The following is a 19,242-nucleotide window of genomic DNA, read 5'->3' as shown; positions in this document are numbered from 1 at the left end:
TCGACGACTGTAGTTCTTGTCCTTCAGCATGTAGCCTATATTGAAAGCGCATCAGCAAGTAATGCAGAGTAATGCAGTGTTGGGTGCACCACCACCTGTCCAGATAAAAAAAATCTGTTGTGGTAAAGGGAAAAAATTTAAAAATGGACTGTCATGAAAAGGTTCCAATTGATTATGTTTATGTCACTATTAAAATCATTTTCTGGTCGAAAGCAAAGCAAGTTTCCATGATTTAAACACGTTGCACTTCTCTCTTCCGAAATGTAACCTGGCAAATTTCCTCGACTTGTTTGTGTTATTATTTTTAACAGAGATTTATTTTCACTTCCTGTGAGTTTGTTTTTTCAGCGCGTGTCCTGTAACTTGACGCTGGTCTGTACGCTGTAGTGGCGCTGACAGCCGGCAGGGGCGCTGCTGCAGGAAGCTGCTTGATCTGATAGTGACAATGACGGGTAAACAGCAAACAGCCAGGATGATATGACTTCACCATGTACACCGGTCATGTAGCAGCGCGTGTATTGATCTCCAATTCCTCCAAAATCTTTCTGACGAATGATTATCTGATCAGACTCTCGGTGAATAAACACTGCACAGGCCAAACAGACAGATTGTTCCCGAGATATTTCTTTGCTCATCAACACACACTATTTTTTCCTTCGGCTGAAATCTGAGACACAGCTGGCGGAAAAAACAAAACCTGAGAGGATGAAATGGATGGAGACTGTCTGTACCAGATTTAAATATCACTGATGTCACATCAGTTAACCCGCTGCAAATGACACATATCACTCACATGTTCAGTTCATTTGATTATAATTAGGCCAACATTTTATTTTTTACCCTATACAAATAATCAGTAGGCTAATGGTAAAAGATGTACTGTAGGCCTATCCCCATGTAAGGAAATATAAATATGGAAATTCAGATAAATAAAGCCACCAGGGTCAAGAAAAACAAGACTTCAATACATTCTTTCATCATGACTTATTTAATGCTGCCATCTGTTGATGGAAACAGGAAATGTTGCTCCCACTACTCCTAAAACACCATGGTCATGAAACATAATGCAAGACAGCAATAGACTGAAGGAACACAGGGGAAAGGAAAGGCATGCATGTGTAATTCTACAGTCACTATAGGCTTCATCTCAAGATAGGAATAACAAGGAGCAAGAGGGAATAATAGAAAAGTTGCACTACGTGGTGTTTGTTTTCAGGAATTTGAAGTTGTGTCTGTTACAGTTTAGTTCGTACATTTGTAAATGAGTTAATGTCTCTTTGCACAGTATGTGATGATAATCTGAAGAGCTGGAGCCTAGGTTAGACATCAATATTAACTGCTAGTCAGTACTGTAACCTGTCGTTTTTGTGACATCATTTGTAAAACATAGATCTCGGCCGAAATGAAAGGTACAGTGAGTAATAAAGGAGTATTTTGGCGGTTTTGGTGGTCAAAGTTCTTGCAGCGCTCCATGTCTATTCCAGCCGTTCGGATAATTTACAGAATCTACGGTGGCCTTAAAGGACAAGAAGCTATAAGATGGCGTTATCCACCACTGCCTCAAGTCTTTCCACATTATCATGTGATGAGGTGAGATTTGTATTTATTTATTTATTCTATAGTACTTATTCTAGATCTTCCAACTGACACCCATATATGAAAACATGTGTGGCCTTTAAGTTTGGCCGTTCTGTGCTACTGTAGAAACATCGTGGTGCATGGCGGCGTGCCCCACTCGCTCCTGTATAGATATAAAAAGGCTCATTTGAAGGCAATTAAATAATCAACAACTTTGGTTTTCAAATGATTATACACTAATTAAAACATACTTATTAATATTATATTAAATTTCTACCAAGTCTTTTCTGAAAAAAACGTCAATTCCCTTTACACACTGCACCTTTACTGTGGCAGCATGATGATAAAAGCTTCTCTAATATGTCCAATGCACCAACATGGTCGGAATGGCTGAGGACTGACGCCTTCTCAGAAGTTTTGTCCTCAATGATATAAATAGGGAGTACAAAGTTAACACAAGAAATAAAAATGCTCCATGCTCTTATACAAAATGCAAACTTTGTAGATTAACAACTCCTCATTATAGATGATTAATAATGGGTCAATTGTTCTCTTACTGGGACACAGGATCTATAAACAACATGTTTATTATTGCACTCCAGGATATTAATTCCTGTTCTTAAAAATGCCACTATTACATTAAGAAGGAAGATGATGGAACAAGATTGAGAAAAGCCTAATTACTGTCGCTTCTTATGTCACCATGCTTATTTAATTTCATATACAATCTGCAAATGGCCATATTTGTTTATGAGTGCAGTGTCATTACCTCTGTCTGGTATTAATATTTTTTTTACAGGAACATAATTCACAAAAAAATTATACAGGAGCTTTTATATTGTAGAGGAATGATGAGTCCATAAGAACACATTGTGCACCTCTCATATACAATAGTACAACCTACAACACAAGAAGGGAGGTTACTGTCTGATGAACTTGAACAAAGACATTATTCTGAAGAATTGAGTTTGGTATGAATAGAAAATATCTTTCTATTAAGGTTCTACATCTGAAAAAGTTTAAACAAGTACAGGTTACAGATCACAGAACAGATATGTTTCAGATAAATGATAAAAGTTGAAATAAAAATATATAAAAATTAATTATTAGTGTTTATTTATCAGTATGAGATGATATCGTCTTGTAGCTGAGACCGTAAAAAACATATATACAGTATATGTTCAATATTGTTTTATATTTGCATTTTAGGACGACAAAAACAGTGTGAAGAGAAACATTTTTGATTGACTTTTTGGTTTAATACCTCTGACATGACACTGAATGCTTTGATTAACCAAACCAGATATTTTGCCTTCAGAATATTTTGGGGAAACTGAGCCTGCAATGTCACTTTTGACCTTTTGCGAAAGGTCAAATTATGTCACATTCACACTGAAAAAACCAAAGAGATTTAACTTACTGTATACATCTGGTGTTTGATCAAAGCTCTAGCGGTTCTTTGGGACATGAGAGATGAACATGCAGACATTTTTTTTTTCAGAGCTCAATTTAGCCACAAATCCCACAGTTAGTGAACTTATGAGGCCATGTGAGGTGAGGCGCCAGGTTGGCATGGAGCAGCAATGGAGCAGAGCATAAATATAACATGTTATTTATGATATTATTGAGGTTCCGGTTTTAATTGTTGGTTTTCTATGCAGAGTACACACTCTTGTGGGTGAGCTTTGTAAGTAAAACATGACTTTATCATTCTAAACGTCAATAAAATAAACACATTTCTTTAAAACAAGAAAACTATAAACAGGAGTAAAACAGAAGTTTAAAGATTTTTGATAGTTGTTTTGGTCTTGCTAGGGGAAAAGCTGAGATGTCACTGGTAAATTGTAAAACATTTTCTAAATTAATTTACAGTCAAACACTTAAATTATGAATGAGATGGCCAAAAGGATGAGATGGTATTGCCTTTGATAGAGAAATCTATAGATATTCTTCCAAATTTTTCCCTCTTTTCATAACGTATCACACACACATCCATCAAAACCTGTCATTTGCAGGCTTGTTAACAGCACCAGAGGTGCGGAACAGCAACACTTCATCTAAATCTTGAGAAAATGTTTCCCTGTTAGTCATTGTTTTCTCACTCTATTTTTGACCTTGGGTTTGCTGGCTATTCTTGACTGATTTATTTTACTGTCAATCTCCTGTCACTTCTGATTTGGGCTGGAAGGTCTCATCTCAGCTCTCTTTGCCCTTGCTCATTCCTTCAAATGCTAAGGTTTCACACAACAACTCTTACCAAAGTAGCCACGGTGGCAATTTACAATCTGCTCAAAGTCACCTACTTAGTTCTGAGATACGTGTTGACTTACATTGCCTGATTATGTAAGTTCTCTCCCAAATACTTAAATATACTCAAGACACACATTCTATAATATAAAGAGAAACATGTAAAGACAAAGTGGTCAAGGACCATACAGTCTGGATGATCAGAAATACTTTCCGATATATATTTTTAAATGGTCAATTATGTACCTATTATGCTAGTATCATAGCTAAAAAACACAGAACTTAATAGCCAATTTATTTCCCTTTAAACACAACTCAATTAGTTGTTTTCTAGAGATGTTTGTTCCCTGGAAATCAAGCAGGTCACTGGTGAGTCCTGCAGTGACCTGAAGTGCTTCATCTTGCAGGTTTCGGTGAATGTGGGTCAGTGTCACCACGGTGAGTCTGGCTCACATGTGCACCATAGCTGTCTCCAATCCTCTTACTACCCCCCCACTTCTTGCAGCACTCAGGTCAGACTATCAGATCAGCTGACTGCTCTTATCCCTGAAGATACAGTAGATCCTCAGCACGCAGTCACGCCAGCAGGTATCACACACCACAGCCAAACCACTTGTCACATGTCCTCACATCCTCTGGAGGGACTCAGCCATAGATATTTACTGTATGAATTGCTTCAGTATAAACCAAATACTAGATGTGTCTTTTTTCCCCAAGTATTAATGAGCCCCGATTGGTTGGCCGGTTGTGTTTTTCATGGCCAGAAATAATCTCAGCAGGGCGACGTAATATGCTTAATGCAGAGCATAAACCAAACTATTTTGGTCTGGTAAAATCCGCACTGCTGTTGATCGTAATTCCTAATTTAAGCACTCAAGTGCCCTTCCAAGAAATGTAGAAAGTAATCAGAGCTGTAACCATTGGTCAATGATTATTCAATTTACAGGAAATGGATTGGTAACTGTTTTGGTAGGAAATTAATTGTTTCAATCACGTCTTAACCCGAAACCTGCAAATGTTCAATTGTGAGAATTGGCCACTTTTTCCACTATATATACACAGTATATGTGAGAAAAAAGACAAAAGAAAAGTGAACTGATTTTTGTGTTGTGGATTGTTTTTCATGTTTTATTTGTTGTTTTACTTCAGTTACACCACCTTGATTTCAATTAAATGAAGATGGCTGTGTAAAGTGAATTACTTTGCTTTATTTTGGTTCCATAAATAGTGTCCTCTTGTGTTTTCTGACTGTAACTATGTGTTTTTATTATGATGCTGCATGTCTCAGTCAGGTCATCCTTAAAAAAGATATTTTCTATCTCAATGGTCCCTCCTGGTTAAATTAAGGATATAATAATAAATAAATGAATAATAATAAAAAAATAAATTAGACCAATCCATTAATGGAATGATATTTAACAAAATTATATTTATTTACAGCCATAAGTAACCAATGCTATTGTCATTTTTCTGTAAAAGTTAAATATAAGGATGAGGTAACACTGTGAGAGAATTCTTTTACAACTGATATTACATCCCAAAAACAATACTGTTAGGGCAAAAAAGGTACCTTTGTCAGCTTTTCCTTTTGGTTTATCAGCTCAGAGAAATATGGGAGTCCCTGGCTTTGACGTCACCGACACAACCCTTCCCAGGCCAGGCTGTTAATGCAGAATTCATACAGTGTTGATTTTTTTTCTACCTTTCTTTCCTTGTTTTTCTTGGCGTCCTGTGGGAGAGCGGATGGGAAATTCTGATGTCATCAACCTTGGCACAGCAGGACAGAGGAGCATTCAGACCCTAAGGGTGCCACGATTGGTGCCCATGTGTTTGTGCCCCGTAGATGGTGAAATAGATGGGGTGGTGCTGCCCGCCTGTGCAGCACCTGCGTCTCAGCATGCTGATTGATCAGTTTGGTCATGTGGAATGTCACCATCTGCTCCCCAGTCCCACTCACCCCTTCTTGTGTGAATGCCAATCACTGACAGGAAGATAGTTATTTAAGCCATGTCAAATCAGGCGCATGACGATGAGCAATATGCCAACGACACTTGAAATGTGTGTTGCAGGCGTAGTATGCACAGCACCAGCATATCTTGCAGTAAAAAAGCACAACCATGACTTTAGACTGCAAAGGGTTGTATTGTTTCCTTTGACTGCCTTTTGGTAGGCCAAATTAATATAGGTGTTCCTTTACATAATATAATTAAAGCACATCATTTTGCATTGCTAATATATTCAGCAAAAATAAAAAAAATAATTTGTTTGTTTCATACAAAAAGTATTTTATTTTGAGCACTGCACCTTGTTTATTTCGCCTCTGTCCCTTTTAGTTGCTCTTTTTTTTGGCCTCTTGATGGCTAGCAGCATATCAGAGGGCCATCAGGAGTGACATTCTTCATTGTAGAGCGTTATAACCAATGACATTTCAACCATGGGAAAATAAAGATATGCAAATTTGGACTCATTAACATTTGCATTACCTGTTTGAATAATCGCACTCCTGACAAGACTGCAATTAACTAAGATTGATGCAAAGTTCAGGGTTAGGGGACTGTATACATTTGCTCTTGGATAATTTTGCCCAAGATGTGCCTGTGTGTGTGTGTGTGTGTGTGTGTGTGTGTGTGTGTGTGTGTGTGTGTGTGTGTGTGTGTGTGTGATATGCATGCTTTGTCAGATAGGATAACTAATCTCTCTCAGAGGAAAAGGTCATTCCCTGGATTATTTGCAACAATAAAGGATTTTATAATACATTTATGGCTTAGCAGACCAGCAATGAGAACATTTCCTCTTTTGAACCTGTATCATAACTAAAAGAGAAGAGCAACATGAGGAAAAACCATGGGAAAAACACAAAGCTTGCACTGATGAATTTACAGACACTGACCTCCTAACCCAGTTAAGACTGGCTTGATAGTTGGGATTAAAATTTGACTTTAAGGAAGCTGCATGCAGCTCACCTTCAGACGGATTGAAACCAAAGAGTTTGTTGTCCTGCTCTGACATTAGTTTGTTAAGCTGCATTTATTAGATGTCAGGGAAGGATTCCAAAGTGTTGTTTATTTGGGCAGAGAAACATTTAGGGTTAGTAGACAATGTGTTTGCTGCAAAGACTTTGGTGTTGTCTAAATGGGAATTATTTAATTTGATTCATTTGAGGCCTCACTAGGACAAAATACCTTGCTAGGACACTGTGCCACACTGCATCAAGCCAAATGCAATGTTGTTTCTGGTTAGTATTTTGTTGTCTCTCCGGTGAAAATCATATTTATGAAATACAAAGATAATTCTCCAATAAAATACAGCAGGTCAGCTGCATGTACTGTTTACACAATGTCTATTCTGGCTGTTGCAGTATTTTAAAATGAGAGTATGAATTTTGGCGGTTTGTTTGTGAGGACATTTTCCAGAGATCATAAACCTGACTAGTTTGTATTTTCTCATGTAATAGGTCAACTTCAGCACCAGGTCAGCACAACAGCAGCTTCGACCTCAGACAGGAAGTTTGACTGTTGGCGTGCTTTATGTTAACAGATCACCCAGACAGACTTCTGTATAAATAACCTCTGACCCGGCCTCTGGAGGAGCTTTTCCTCACCGCACGTGCCTACAAACTAAGACTTCGTTCTATTTGTAAATGTGGGTCAGACAAGGCTGCAGTATCCCTTGTTTACTGCGAACCTCTACCTATCTAACAGGAGATTATCTGCATGGCGTCACTGCTCGCTCACTCTACTGAGGTGGGGTTTGCTTGCATATGATTGTACACCAACATAGGATGACAGCCAGGAATGGGGATGACAGCTAATACATACAACAGCATGTATAAGCCACACTGGTGATGGCTTCTGCTTCTTTTGCCCTGGTGTGGTCAAGGTGTTGGGTTGATGCGTGGGTGGGGAATTCCCTGCTTGTGACTAGTTTCATTTTCATGATGCCATTTTGCACAAACAGGCTCCTTCATAGTCAACAGAGACACTACAGCCTTACTGTGTTGTGTGTATTATATAACTGGATTATCTCTCATATTACATTTTAACTTAACTAAAAAGAAAAGACATGATGCTCACAATAGTGTGTATAAGGCTATTAGGCCACCCCTCTTTGCTGCCTTGAATGGTCCAGCCCTTATTTGCATAAGTTGTCTGCGGGTAGCTGCATGACCAGCAGGGGTAGGTTAGGGGAAGGAGTGCATGTGGACTACATGCACATGAGTAGAGACACGGAGAGACGAGCTGTGTGTGGACTATACTGAGACGAGAGCCTGAAGTCTTGCATTGAACCAGACAGAGTTATGTACTGTGCTCATCCTGTCTCCGGCACAGGCAACAACAACTCATTGATGTATTGCTACAACATGAAACCAGTGAGTACATCTCTTTAAATGTATGTTTATGTTTATGTTTGATTTTTGAAGAGGATACATTACACTGTCAGGCGTGTTGATGCTGTTACACTTTTTAATTGTCTCCTTAGATGTTGTGTGTTTTTTTTTTGCTCACTCACTATATTTTCCAGTTGAACAGTGTGTTCTCTCATTGGCATTACATTCATTCACATGGGCAATCTGTATAAAACTTACGCATATTATTTTATAATTATTATTTTTTTCATTTGGATATATCTTTTTTTGGTGTGGCATTTTAGAGTTGATGTTTTTCCTACTGTGCTCAGAACATTTGTTGGGATTTAAGGTTGTTTCATGTTGCTGATTTGCATTTGTGTCTTTCTGTGTGTGTGTCATAGTGAGAAACAGGGGGGGAGAGGGTTTTTTTTGTTTTTAGGGAGGTCATGTGTGTATATAGTTTGTGCTGAATTTGTCATCGTCACTTTCTTGAACAGTGGTGTACATGAGCTTATTCTTGTTTTACCTTTGAAACTAGAGTTAATGCAGGAACTTAGAGTTTGTGTAACATTATTATTCTAAAATCTGACTTGCCAATTTGTCATTTGTTTATTTGTGTCCCCTTTAAACCAAGTTCACAAATAAGAAGGTCATTTTATGACAATACAAATCACGATAACATGCAAATCACAGCATGCATGAGGACTCGCTGTGCTTGGCACCTAAAATAATGTCAGCATTTAGTTAAGTTCCCATGAAAACACCTCACCCACTTGTGGTTTCCCAACTCGTGTTAAAAATGCACAAGTGAGAGACTCATGCTTCCTGTTAGCTAAGCACCATGTAGTCAAGCCTAGCAGCAGAAAACATCTTGACATGAAGCAGATTGCTGCTATTTCTATTTGATTTAACCCCGCTATGTTGGAGCAGTCCCTCCACCACTGCAGCCATTATCAAAGGCCGCTTTGATCTCTGTGAGACTAACCATATCCAGACATCGTGGATCACAGAGGCAGAAAATTGGTTGCATGTGGCTGGAGTTGGCCATGGTGGAGCACAGCATAGGCCCTGAATAGCAAGTTGATATTTCACTCATCTGGCATGAAAATGCTGTGTGCATTTACAATGGGTAAACAGTGTAGCTGCCCCCCCCCCCTTTTGTACAAGCTTATATGTATGGTTTAGATACAAAACATTCAACAAACAGATCCCCATAAAAAGACACATTTAAAATGAGTATTTCAAGCAAACATGATGGTTTTACAGCATTTCAGTTCTGTCTTAGTTGTGGTCCTTATTTGCTGAACAAAGTCTCTTATCATTGTAATGATCATGATTTATGGTTCCTAAATCAATGCTATGCTAAAAGAGAATGCCATGGTGACGGCCCCTCTCCAGCGGGGGCCAGAGAGGGCGTGCTGGGGCGGGGGTGTGACCATTATTAACGGGTCGCCTGCTATGCTGATGGTAAGGAGGACAATTGGCTTTATCCTGCGCCATATGCTGCCTGTGGCGGCTCAGACGGGCCCAGTGTCGGCAGGGGCTCCTCTGTTTGGCCTAGCCCACTATCACCATGGGACTCATGCCAGCCAGGGTCACGGCTGTGTGTTTGTGTGTGTGTGTGTGTGTGTGTGTGTGTGTGTGTGTGTGTGTGTGTGTGTGTGTGTGTGTGTGTGTGTGTGTGTGTGTGTGTGTGTGTGTGTGTGTGTGTGTGTGTGTGTGTGTGTGTGTGTGTGTGTGTGCGTGTGTGCTTAACCTGAGTGTGTCTTTGTGTGCGTGCGAGGCCTGCCAGTGTGCTTGCACGAGCGTACTCAAGAGAGTCTTTATTAGCCTGCTTTACAGAACTTGTCGTCCGGGTAACTGACACCCCATTGATGCTGCGCAGGGAGGTTTATTTTCATTTCCTGGGGCACATCAAAGCGGCCGAGGGAGGTGCAGGTGCAGCCCAGACCTCTTGGTGTGTTGGAGTGAGTGAGCATGTGTCGGTGTGGTTTGTGTGTGCATATGTGCATATGTGCAGTTTTTGAGCCTTCACTGTGCTTCACAATTAAAAGGAGAGAAGAAAGAAACATTAGCCAACAGTATCATTAGTTTAATGTACGGTGATCTGTTTTCTATTTACTATATTTTGTTTCCTACAGAAGGGGATCATTAGTCGGAGACTTGGTTCTCTTTGTTTTTTTATTTCATACTGAGGGGACAAAGCATGAGAAGGCTTGTAATTACATTTTTATTTGAGAGGGGAATTGTATCCCAGTCCTCTGAAGCCAGCCGAACCTGATCATGATTAGGGCAGGGATTTCTCATGGTGAATGGTTCCTAAATCCGGATGAGGAGGTGCATGGATCTGCGGTTTATGGATTATCGCAATAGCTCTAAGTGTGCATCAGCTCTCTGCAAGCTTTGTTTTTGTAATACTGTTGCTACAGCTCACGCTCACGCACTATTCACGTTTGTGTAAGGATGGTCTGAGTGATACAGACGCATAGAAAACCATTGTTTGTGTACACCATGTAAGGGTTCAAAGTTGAGGTTTTGACAATGCCTTTAAACAAGCTCTTCTCTTTAGGTGTACGGGCAGTCTCCCACTAATGACGACATCAACCACAACTCAACTTTACATCCATCGATCAAGGCCCCCAGCAATGTGTTCGCAAGCACCTTCTTTGGTGAGCCCAAACTAACCAGAATGACTACAGTGGAAATCACTGTAACAAGAAAATGTTGCTGTGCTTCAATGTACAATCAAACCCATTGTCCCATATACATTTGGTGGCACCAAAAGGAAATTCCAGTTTCCAAGGATACCAAAACAGCCATCAAGTTTTAGTTTAATACAATAAATGGTTCAAGCAAATGGCCTGCCTAGATTTAACATGAAGCAGTAACAGTGAAATGTTCACAAGTCAGGTCGGCTGTATTGGCCGTCTCTTACTGTGTGTTCAGGGTTTTAAGGTTCTATGTTATGTCATCAAATAATGAAAATGTCCTGATTCCCGTCCTGATCAAACAAGCATAAAACAAATGCCCATAAAATAAAGCAATAGGCTAGTTGTATACAACCCAAGACTGTCAGTTTACATTGGAGCTTTCAGGTCTATGCTGCTGTATTTAGGAACAGCAGTGCTTTGAAGAACTCAATCATCATGTTATCACCATGTCACAATGACAATGCTAACATACTGATGTTAAGGTATAATGTTTAGCATGTTCACCATCTAGCGTCTTAGCATAGAAACGTTTGCTAATTGGCACAAAACACCAAGTGCAGCTGAGGCTGATTGGAAGTGCCATTAGTTTTTCAGGTTTTTGGGTCAAAAACCACAGTAAATTTGAACTGACCAAATTATTCAAATCAATTAAATAATCCTTAGGGGAGCATGAAACTGTTTACACACCAGTTTGATCAGTGTCTAGCCACTGCTTGATTAATAGAGAGGGTTTCTTTGTGAGCTGGATGACTTGACCGGCTGCTTGAGATTCTATCCCAGTGCAGGCTATAACATATTGCTACCCGTTTTTTTTTTTAGAGGGGACGAGCAATTCGCCCGACATCTGGAATGCTGTAAATGGGCTGAACCAGCAGGGCTATGAAGGGGCTTTGGGAGCAGCCACGACCCACCAAACACAGCCGGTGAGCTACAGCAGCCTGCAGCCAGCACACAGTCACAGTCACCTGGTGAGATTTACCGCCAGGTCCTTGGATGTTGACAACGCAGCAATTTCTTAACCCACCCCTCACACACGCACACACACACACACACACACGCACGCACGCACGCACGCACGCACGCACGCACGCACGCACGCACGCACACACACACACACACACACACACACACACACACACACACACACACACACACACACACACACACACACACACACACACACACACACACACACACACACACACACACACACACACACACACACACACACTCACACACACACACAAACAGACGACTAAATGTGTTTCTCACTGTTCAGGACTACTCTCCACACTCAGTGATGTCTGCTGATATGAACAGGGGTCTCCCACCAATGTCCACTTTTCACCGTGGCAACACAGCGTCCGCCTCAGATAATTCAACAGGTGAGGAAATGGAGAAAATAAATAATATCCATTGCTTACATTGCAGCTCTGGTCTGACTGCTCTTCAGTGTAATATTTTCTCAATGGCTGTTTTTCCTCTTTTGCATTCTCAGGGAACCATGGAAATGCATCCGGAGGGTCACAGACTGGGGATACATTGGGCAAAGCTCTGGCCTCTGTAAGTATTATGCACCACCTTAATCCCATTAGACCAGCTCTATGACCTGTTATGTGTTCAAACAGTCAGACAGACCAGAGCATTAAAGCACAAGTCCGCAGAGCCCCAGTGGGATAAGGAGAATAGTTGTTAATTCCTGTCAGTAACAGAGTAGCATGCGTATTAACATAGGGCTACTCCTTTGCTGCTGGACTTTTTATTGGCTGCTGACTAGTAAAATAACCGGAATTGATGAGTTGAATTCGGGTTACGAGGCTGCTCCAAAGGCTGTGGCAGCGGCTGTAAAACCTTGCGAAGAAATGACAAGTTGTGCTTTTAAAATGATCCATGCCCTCATCCCTCTCCTCCCTCTCTCCCCCTCCCCCTCTGTCCTCTGTCAGATTTATTCCCCCGATCACACCAGCAGCAGCTTCCCCTCCAGTTCGTCCACACCAGTGAGGTCTCCGTCCCCGCTGCAGAGCGCGGCTGAACCTGCAGGTAAACTGGACCAACGCCTGCTGCCCAGAGCCAATCATGATTTACATTCCATACTGTGTTGTTCAACAGATGTCTTATTAATGGCCTAATTTGATTGTTTTCCTTCTTTTCAGGTACCAACATGTGGCCTAGAAATTCAGCTCAGGCCCCAGTCTCACCGCACTATGAGTCTTCACTTATATCACTGGTAAAGACCTAGTTTCATATCACATGCCCAACGTTTAAATGATTTATTATGTAATGTAATGGAGATAATGCATGGATGGATGGATGGATGGATATACTGTATAAATTATTTATACATGAGAGTCATGAGAGCATTTCAAGAGTCAGTATAATAAGGATGAAATTGTGATAAAATAAGTAAGACAAGTAGAATATATATATATATATATATATATATATATATATATATATATATATATATATATATATATATATATATATATATATATATATATATATATATATATATACAAAATATAAAGATGTAAAAAAAATATATATACAAGTTATGGTTTTACAGGATATTTTCTTCTGACCGGTTGCCTGGCAGCTTCGAGGTCACGACAAGACACCATGAAGTCACTTCCCCCTGGCCAAGAAATTGAGCCAAGCTGGCCGTTTTCCTCTGTTTTCACTATTAATGCTAAGCTACTCTAAACTAGCCGGATCCTGGCTCTATTTACCAAAATACTATTCTTCCTCTGAGGTTTATGACATTCAAGTTACAGTAGGCTATAAATGTTTTTGTTACTTTGAGACTCACTTGATGTTTTTGTCACAAACTTGTTTTTTGGAAGAATTCATTTTAGAGCTGCAATTTGTAAAAGCCAAATGCCAAATCTTCATTTAACTCTGAGGACATTAAATTAGATGGATGGATGGATGGATGGATGGATGTACATAGTCCATTTCCACCGGTTGAAGGACTGTCCCCTTCCCAGTATACAGAAGGGGTTTATTGTTGATGATTATTACAATTTGATATTATTTTAATATTATTTATTTATTTTTTTATTACATCTATAGCCATGTCTTGTTTTGTTTAATGTAAAAAAAAATCTTTCTAAACCACTAACAATTTTGTCTTTTTGTCTGTTGCAGTCTCAAGTTGAGGACCGTCTGGACAGACTGGACGATGTGATCCATGTCTTGAGGAACCACGCTGTGGGCCCCACGGCCGGCCTGCCCACTGACATCCACACCCTGCTGCACCAGACACACCTAGGCCACCAGGGATCTGCCAGCACTCTACCGCTCACCTGTCACAATCCAGCCATGGTGAACAAACATTATTTGAAGGGTTCTAAGGAAGGAGTGGGGGGGGGGGGGGATTCCATGTTGTGTGTCTGTGTGCTTTATGTTGTGTGTTCTGGTATTTGGTGCCAGGAATTTTTCCGCTCGCCGTGTCTGCATGTTTTGCCTCATGTAAAGGTTGTCGTCCTTTAAATAGGAAACTGAATACAATGGGGAGAGCGCTGTGATGCGTCGTCCATGTATGGAGAGTGTACAGTATGTGCCCAGTCTAATTCCACGGCCGGGGTTGACGAGGGACGCCTGCAAATCGTGCACTCCCACTCGAGCTTGTTTCCATTTAAACAGACCAGGGGATTTTGACCCAGCTGGAGTGGAAGTACTGTATATGCAGGGGGAGAGGGTTTTTTTTAGTCTAATCCTTTGGGGGAGGGGGGTATTAAAATCGCTCATTTTCATTTTTTTCCCCCAAATGATGTGTCGGTTAGAAGGAAAGGGAAGGGAATCCTTCCTGGAGAGAATTAGTGGTATGTTTAGGGACTACATAGTCGCTTAAACGGAAGGATTACTGTAAAATGGTCTGAGATTAAATGAATTCTGTTGTGCGAGAGATCTACCCAGAGTTTCCCTGGAAATGAGTAGGGCAGATGTTGGGTTTGAGATCCATTTGTCAATGGCTGGATCTTAAGAGTTTTGAACTGTGTGTGTGTGTGTGTGTGTGTGTGTGTGTGTGTGTGTGTGTGTGTGTGTGTGTGTGTGTGTGTGTGTGTGTGTGTGTGTGTGTGTGTGTGTGTGTGTGTGTGTGTGTGTGTGTGTGTGTGTGTGTGTGTGTGTGTGTGTGTGTGTGTGTGTGTGTGTGTGTGTGTGTGTGTGTGTGTGACCGAGCGAGCCAGGCTTTCTGTCCTGAGCATGTGAATATTGAATATTGCCCTTATCTCGTCATTCTCCTGTGTGTCATAAAGGTTGAAGCTGTCAGTATGAACAACAACCACTCGGCCTTCCAGACACGCACGCAAAATGGCCACCCGTACCCAGCCAGACAGAGGGCCGTGCTTCATGCCATGCAAAGCATCGGCAGAGGCGAGTCTTTCCTCTCATCCATCTAATGCTGGATTCATACATTTCACCATAGCTTAGTATGCATCTTTCAACTGTCTTTTTTAAAATAATGTATTTATTATTATGTTGTGTGATCTCCCACAGGAGGTCTGGGACTTCCGGATAATCTGGAGCTAAAGATGGAGAGCAGGGAGAGGGAAGAGATGATGCACACCAATCACAGCCATGGCTCTGACAGCCCCAGATCGGATGACGAAAGTGAACCCAAAACACACGACGAAAACAGCGCAAGGAATAGGTAAAATACTATCCCGCTAAAGAAACAGCATTATGGTCTGCTGAAATGTTTATGTGTATCATGTAATATCCTGCAATCAAAAGATAGAATCGAGGTCTGACATAGAATTGGTTTGTTGTACATCAGTGTAATAGTTAAGTATAAAAGTCCCTAACTCAAACAGCCTTCCTGACATACGATTTCACTTACTTAAAATGCATGTCAGACCCCCTGTTGTGAAGGGCAGCTGTGTCCATGCGAGTCCATTCAGCTTGGCCTCATATTTCTTCTCCATGTGGCTTTAAGTTGCAGCAAATGAAATGAGGAACAATAGATGAGGCTGGCAGGACATGCAGTAAATCAATTCCATGATAGAAATGTGTCTTTTGTTAGTGGGGCTATGAAAAAAATCACCAAACAAGGGGGGCCAAAATACGTCTCTTTAGCCATTAAGAGTTAAATACAGTATTGGCCGAGTCTTCACTGCACTTGTATAATTTGTAATTAGGGACTACATTAACAATTGATTGAGACTGTAACTGCTAGTCGCAGTAACCGTTTAGTCTATTCAAATGTTAAAAAAAGAAATCTGTTACAAGTTCCTAGAGGCCAAAGTCAAGAACAAGAGTTCTTAAACCTAAATATAAAAAAATATAATGTATACTGTATATAATCATCATTTATCAAAATAGTTGACGTTCAACCATCAATCAATCAACAATTCATCAACACAGTTTTGGTCCGACTGTACATCTTGAAAACCCTGACAGATTAACAGAAATGTTTGTCCTGGTGTCTCTGGTTTCAGGGGTCACTTAAGGTAACGTCTTCATGACATCAGCTCTGATGCCTGAGTGCATGTTCTCTTTTTATATAGATCTATAATGGAGTTGAGGGATATCGATGTTGACATATGTGGATGACCCTCCAGCTGGACATAAAGATGTAAAAACACAAAGGGTGCATCTCTTGATCATCTATAATCCCAGTAGAGATTTTCTTTAAAAAAAAAAACGTTTTCATAAATAATTGCTCTCATGGATTAATTATTGATAAATCTCCACTTGGTCACAGAAGCTTGTTGCCAACGCACTATGTAAGCCCTTTTCACAGAACAAATGAGAGAATATCAGATGACCTCTGGAGTCCATAACATGATGTCAGCTCAGTGACCAGTAGAGGGCAGAGAAATCCACAGTATAACTCAACACAGCCCTGTTATGTGTGATCAACCGAAGCTTGAAAAACACACACCAAGTAAAAAAAAAAGAAAGAAAAAAAGTCATTCAATTTAAAAGAATATCCTGTATCCCTTGTTCCTGTTGCAGTATCCATGAGGATGAGGACCTTAGCCCGGAGCAGAAAGCCGAACGAGAGCGCGAGAGGAGGATGGCCAACAATGCCCGCGAACGTCTGCGCGTGCGGGACATCAACGAGGCCTTCAAGGAGCTGGGTCACATGACTCAGCTGCACCTGAAGAGCGAGAAGCCCCAGACCAAGCTGCTGGTGCTGCACCAGGCCGTGTCAGTCATCCTCAGCCTGGAACAACAAGTCAGAGGTCAGTGCATCACTCACTCACTGACACATGATGATCCCATTTCCACATCAGAGGGAGATGAAAATTTGGGGACTTGTCTCTCTGTTGAGTCAATTGAGAAAAGAGGAGGGTGATTATATGACTCTAAAGATGTTTTGCTCACAGTTTAGCTATAGAGTAAATGGTCTTATGTTATGTCTTGCCTATACTTAACGTTTATATTTCTGACAAATTTAAACGTGGGGGCCACACAGTTGCCTTTTGAAAGCCCCTATGAGCAGAAGTATCTGAATCTGGCATCTTCTCCACTCTGTCTTTAAAATGAGACTGTTGGGGACAGCATTAGACTTCATTTGTCATGCACTGAGAATGATAAGTAAAATAGAATTAATGAGGAGTTTTGCATCAGTTTCCACATAACTGAATGACCTGACTCTTTATTACACATTACACAGGGGCACAGAAAAAGCAATATCATTCAAATGCTACCACAGGTTTGTTTATGTAGTCACACATCATTGCTAACCCATCGGTTTGTTGCTTGTTGGATCCCACAGAGAGGAACTTGAACCCGAAGGCAGCGTGTCTGAGGAGGAGAGAGGAGGAGAAGGCGTCTGCGGTCATGACCGATCCACAATCCATGCATCTGACTTTCCTCCCCAGTCTGACAGACCCAGGGAACCCCATGGGCCACATCTGAGCATCTGATAATGGACGCGTCAAAACCAGCACAAAGTGTGTAACATAGATACATGCATGTTTTGTATACGATTATCAGCGAACAGAAAATACATATTTATTATTAAAAAAAGATTAATTACTGTCTCTTCGATGTGCAGATGTTGAGTGAGGAGCATCCAGCTGTTTTCAACGTTTCCTCTGAATTTGGATGACCCCCGAGCTGCGGCGAGGTTGGCGTCTGCGGTCGTGAAAGTGTGATGCAGTCAAACAATCATCTCCTCACTTCCCAAAACGGACTTCTAACTTTGTGCCTAAACGTTACTTGTAACAGACAAATGCATTGTAAGCTGCAGGTGTTTTTTTGTATATATTTTGTATATTTATTAATTAATCTGTCTCGTTTGAATATATCTGAGAGAACGAGACCCAGTAGAGACAAGGCGTCATTTGCAGTTGGATTTTTTTGCCGAGCTGGAGATGTCTGACCGACTTTTAACAGTGTATCACTATTTAACCACGTAGACTCCCGATTTCCACTGAGCTTAGATTGACATTCCCATGTATGTTTGTCCAGAAAAAGGATTTATTTTGTTGTGTGTGTTTTTATGTGTGTGTGTGTGTGTGTGTGTGTGTGTGTGTGTGTGTGTGTGTGTGTGTGTGTGTGTGTGTGTGTGTGTGTGTGTGTGTGTGTGTGTGTGTGTGTGTGTGTGTGTGTGTGTGTGTGTGTGTGTGTGTGTGTGTGTGTGTGTGTGTGTGTGTGTGTGTGTGTGTGTGTGTGTGTGTGTGCGCGTGTGTGTGTGTGTGTGCGTTGCAGGAGTTTGACCATTCTGTGAATGGACAGATCTCCAAGAATGTTCTTTAATGTGTGGACGTCATCTGATATTTGTATATTTGTTACAAATGATGTGTTATAGCACTGCTAACAGGATTACACTTAATGACACACTGGGTGGACAGAGTCCCTCTTCTTCACAGTGTTTTTATTGTTCTACAGATGTAGTCAAAAGCTCTTTGCATGTTTGAGTTTTCATAGAATGTTTACATTTTTTTTAAGTTATGTAACTTATCTTTTATACAAATATTGTGAATTTCATAATGTCTCTATTTACATTTGTTGCTCTAATTTTACACAAGAAACCCCTTTAATTTTGTGCAGTTTTTACTAGGAGTAGCCACAGTTTCTGCTCTGAGCAATGTGTTACAGAATAATGGATGTCTTGTTTGCTTATCACACTGCTGAACAATTAATACATTATAATCACAAATAATCTGAAATAATCTTATCATAACATGTACAGTATGTGTACAGTTTGAAGTAGCCTACAGGCATGTGTCAAAATTATAATGTAGCAATAAATGTTTTTTTTTCAAACCGTTTGTGTCTGTATCTTCTTTAATGAATGTAAGGCTCACCTACTGTACATATCAAACATATCAAATTAAGGTGGTTGCTGATAACAACAACAGAAAATGATACCATTTAATGTTAACACGTGACAGTTAAAAC

The 19,242-nt window shown here is 40.5% G+C and overlaps 1 protein-coding gene across 1 annotated transcript; it reads left to right on the top strand.

Annotated features, from left to right (window-relative positions):
• The first annotated feature begins 8,038 nt into the window (after positions 1–8,038).
• LOC307250397 (transcription factor 12-like) lies at positions 8,039–18,286 on the top strand. Its single transcript, XM_080027469.1, has 13 exons — positions 8,039–8,194; positions 10,743–10,842; positions 11,704–11,852; positions 12,164–12,269; positions 12,383–12,447; positions 12,828–12,924; positions 13,038–13,111; positions 14,032–14,208; positions 15,144–15,255; positions 15,385–15,538; positions 16,846–17,075; positions 17,612–17,789; positions 17,894–18,286. Exons 1-12 carry the CDS (start codon positions 8,123–8,125, stop codon positions 17,752–17,754), a joined length of 1,479 nt encoding a protein of 492 aa, XP_079883595.1. The 5' UTR covers positions 8,039–8,122; the 3' UTR covers positions 17,755–17,789; positions 17,894–18,286.
• Positions 18,287–19,242: the final 956 nt, after the last annotated feature.

The sequence above is a fragment of the Ammodytes marinus genome, assembly GCF_949987685.1.
Source record: "Ammodytes marinus genome assembly, chromosome: 5".
Taxonomy (NCBI): Eukaryota; Metazoa; Chordata; class Actinopteri; order Uranoscopiformes; family Ammodytidae; genus Ammodytes; species Ammodytes marinus.
This window is presented reverse-complemented; position numbering and strand designations above follow the sequence as displayed.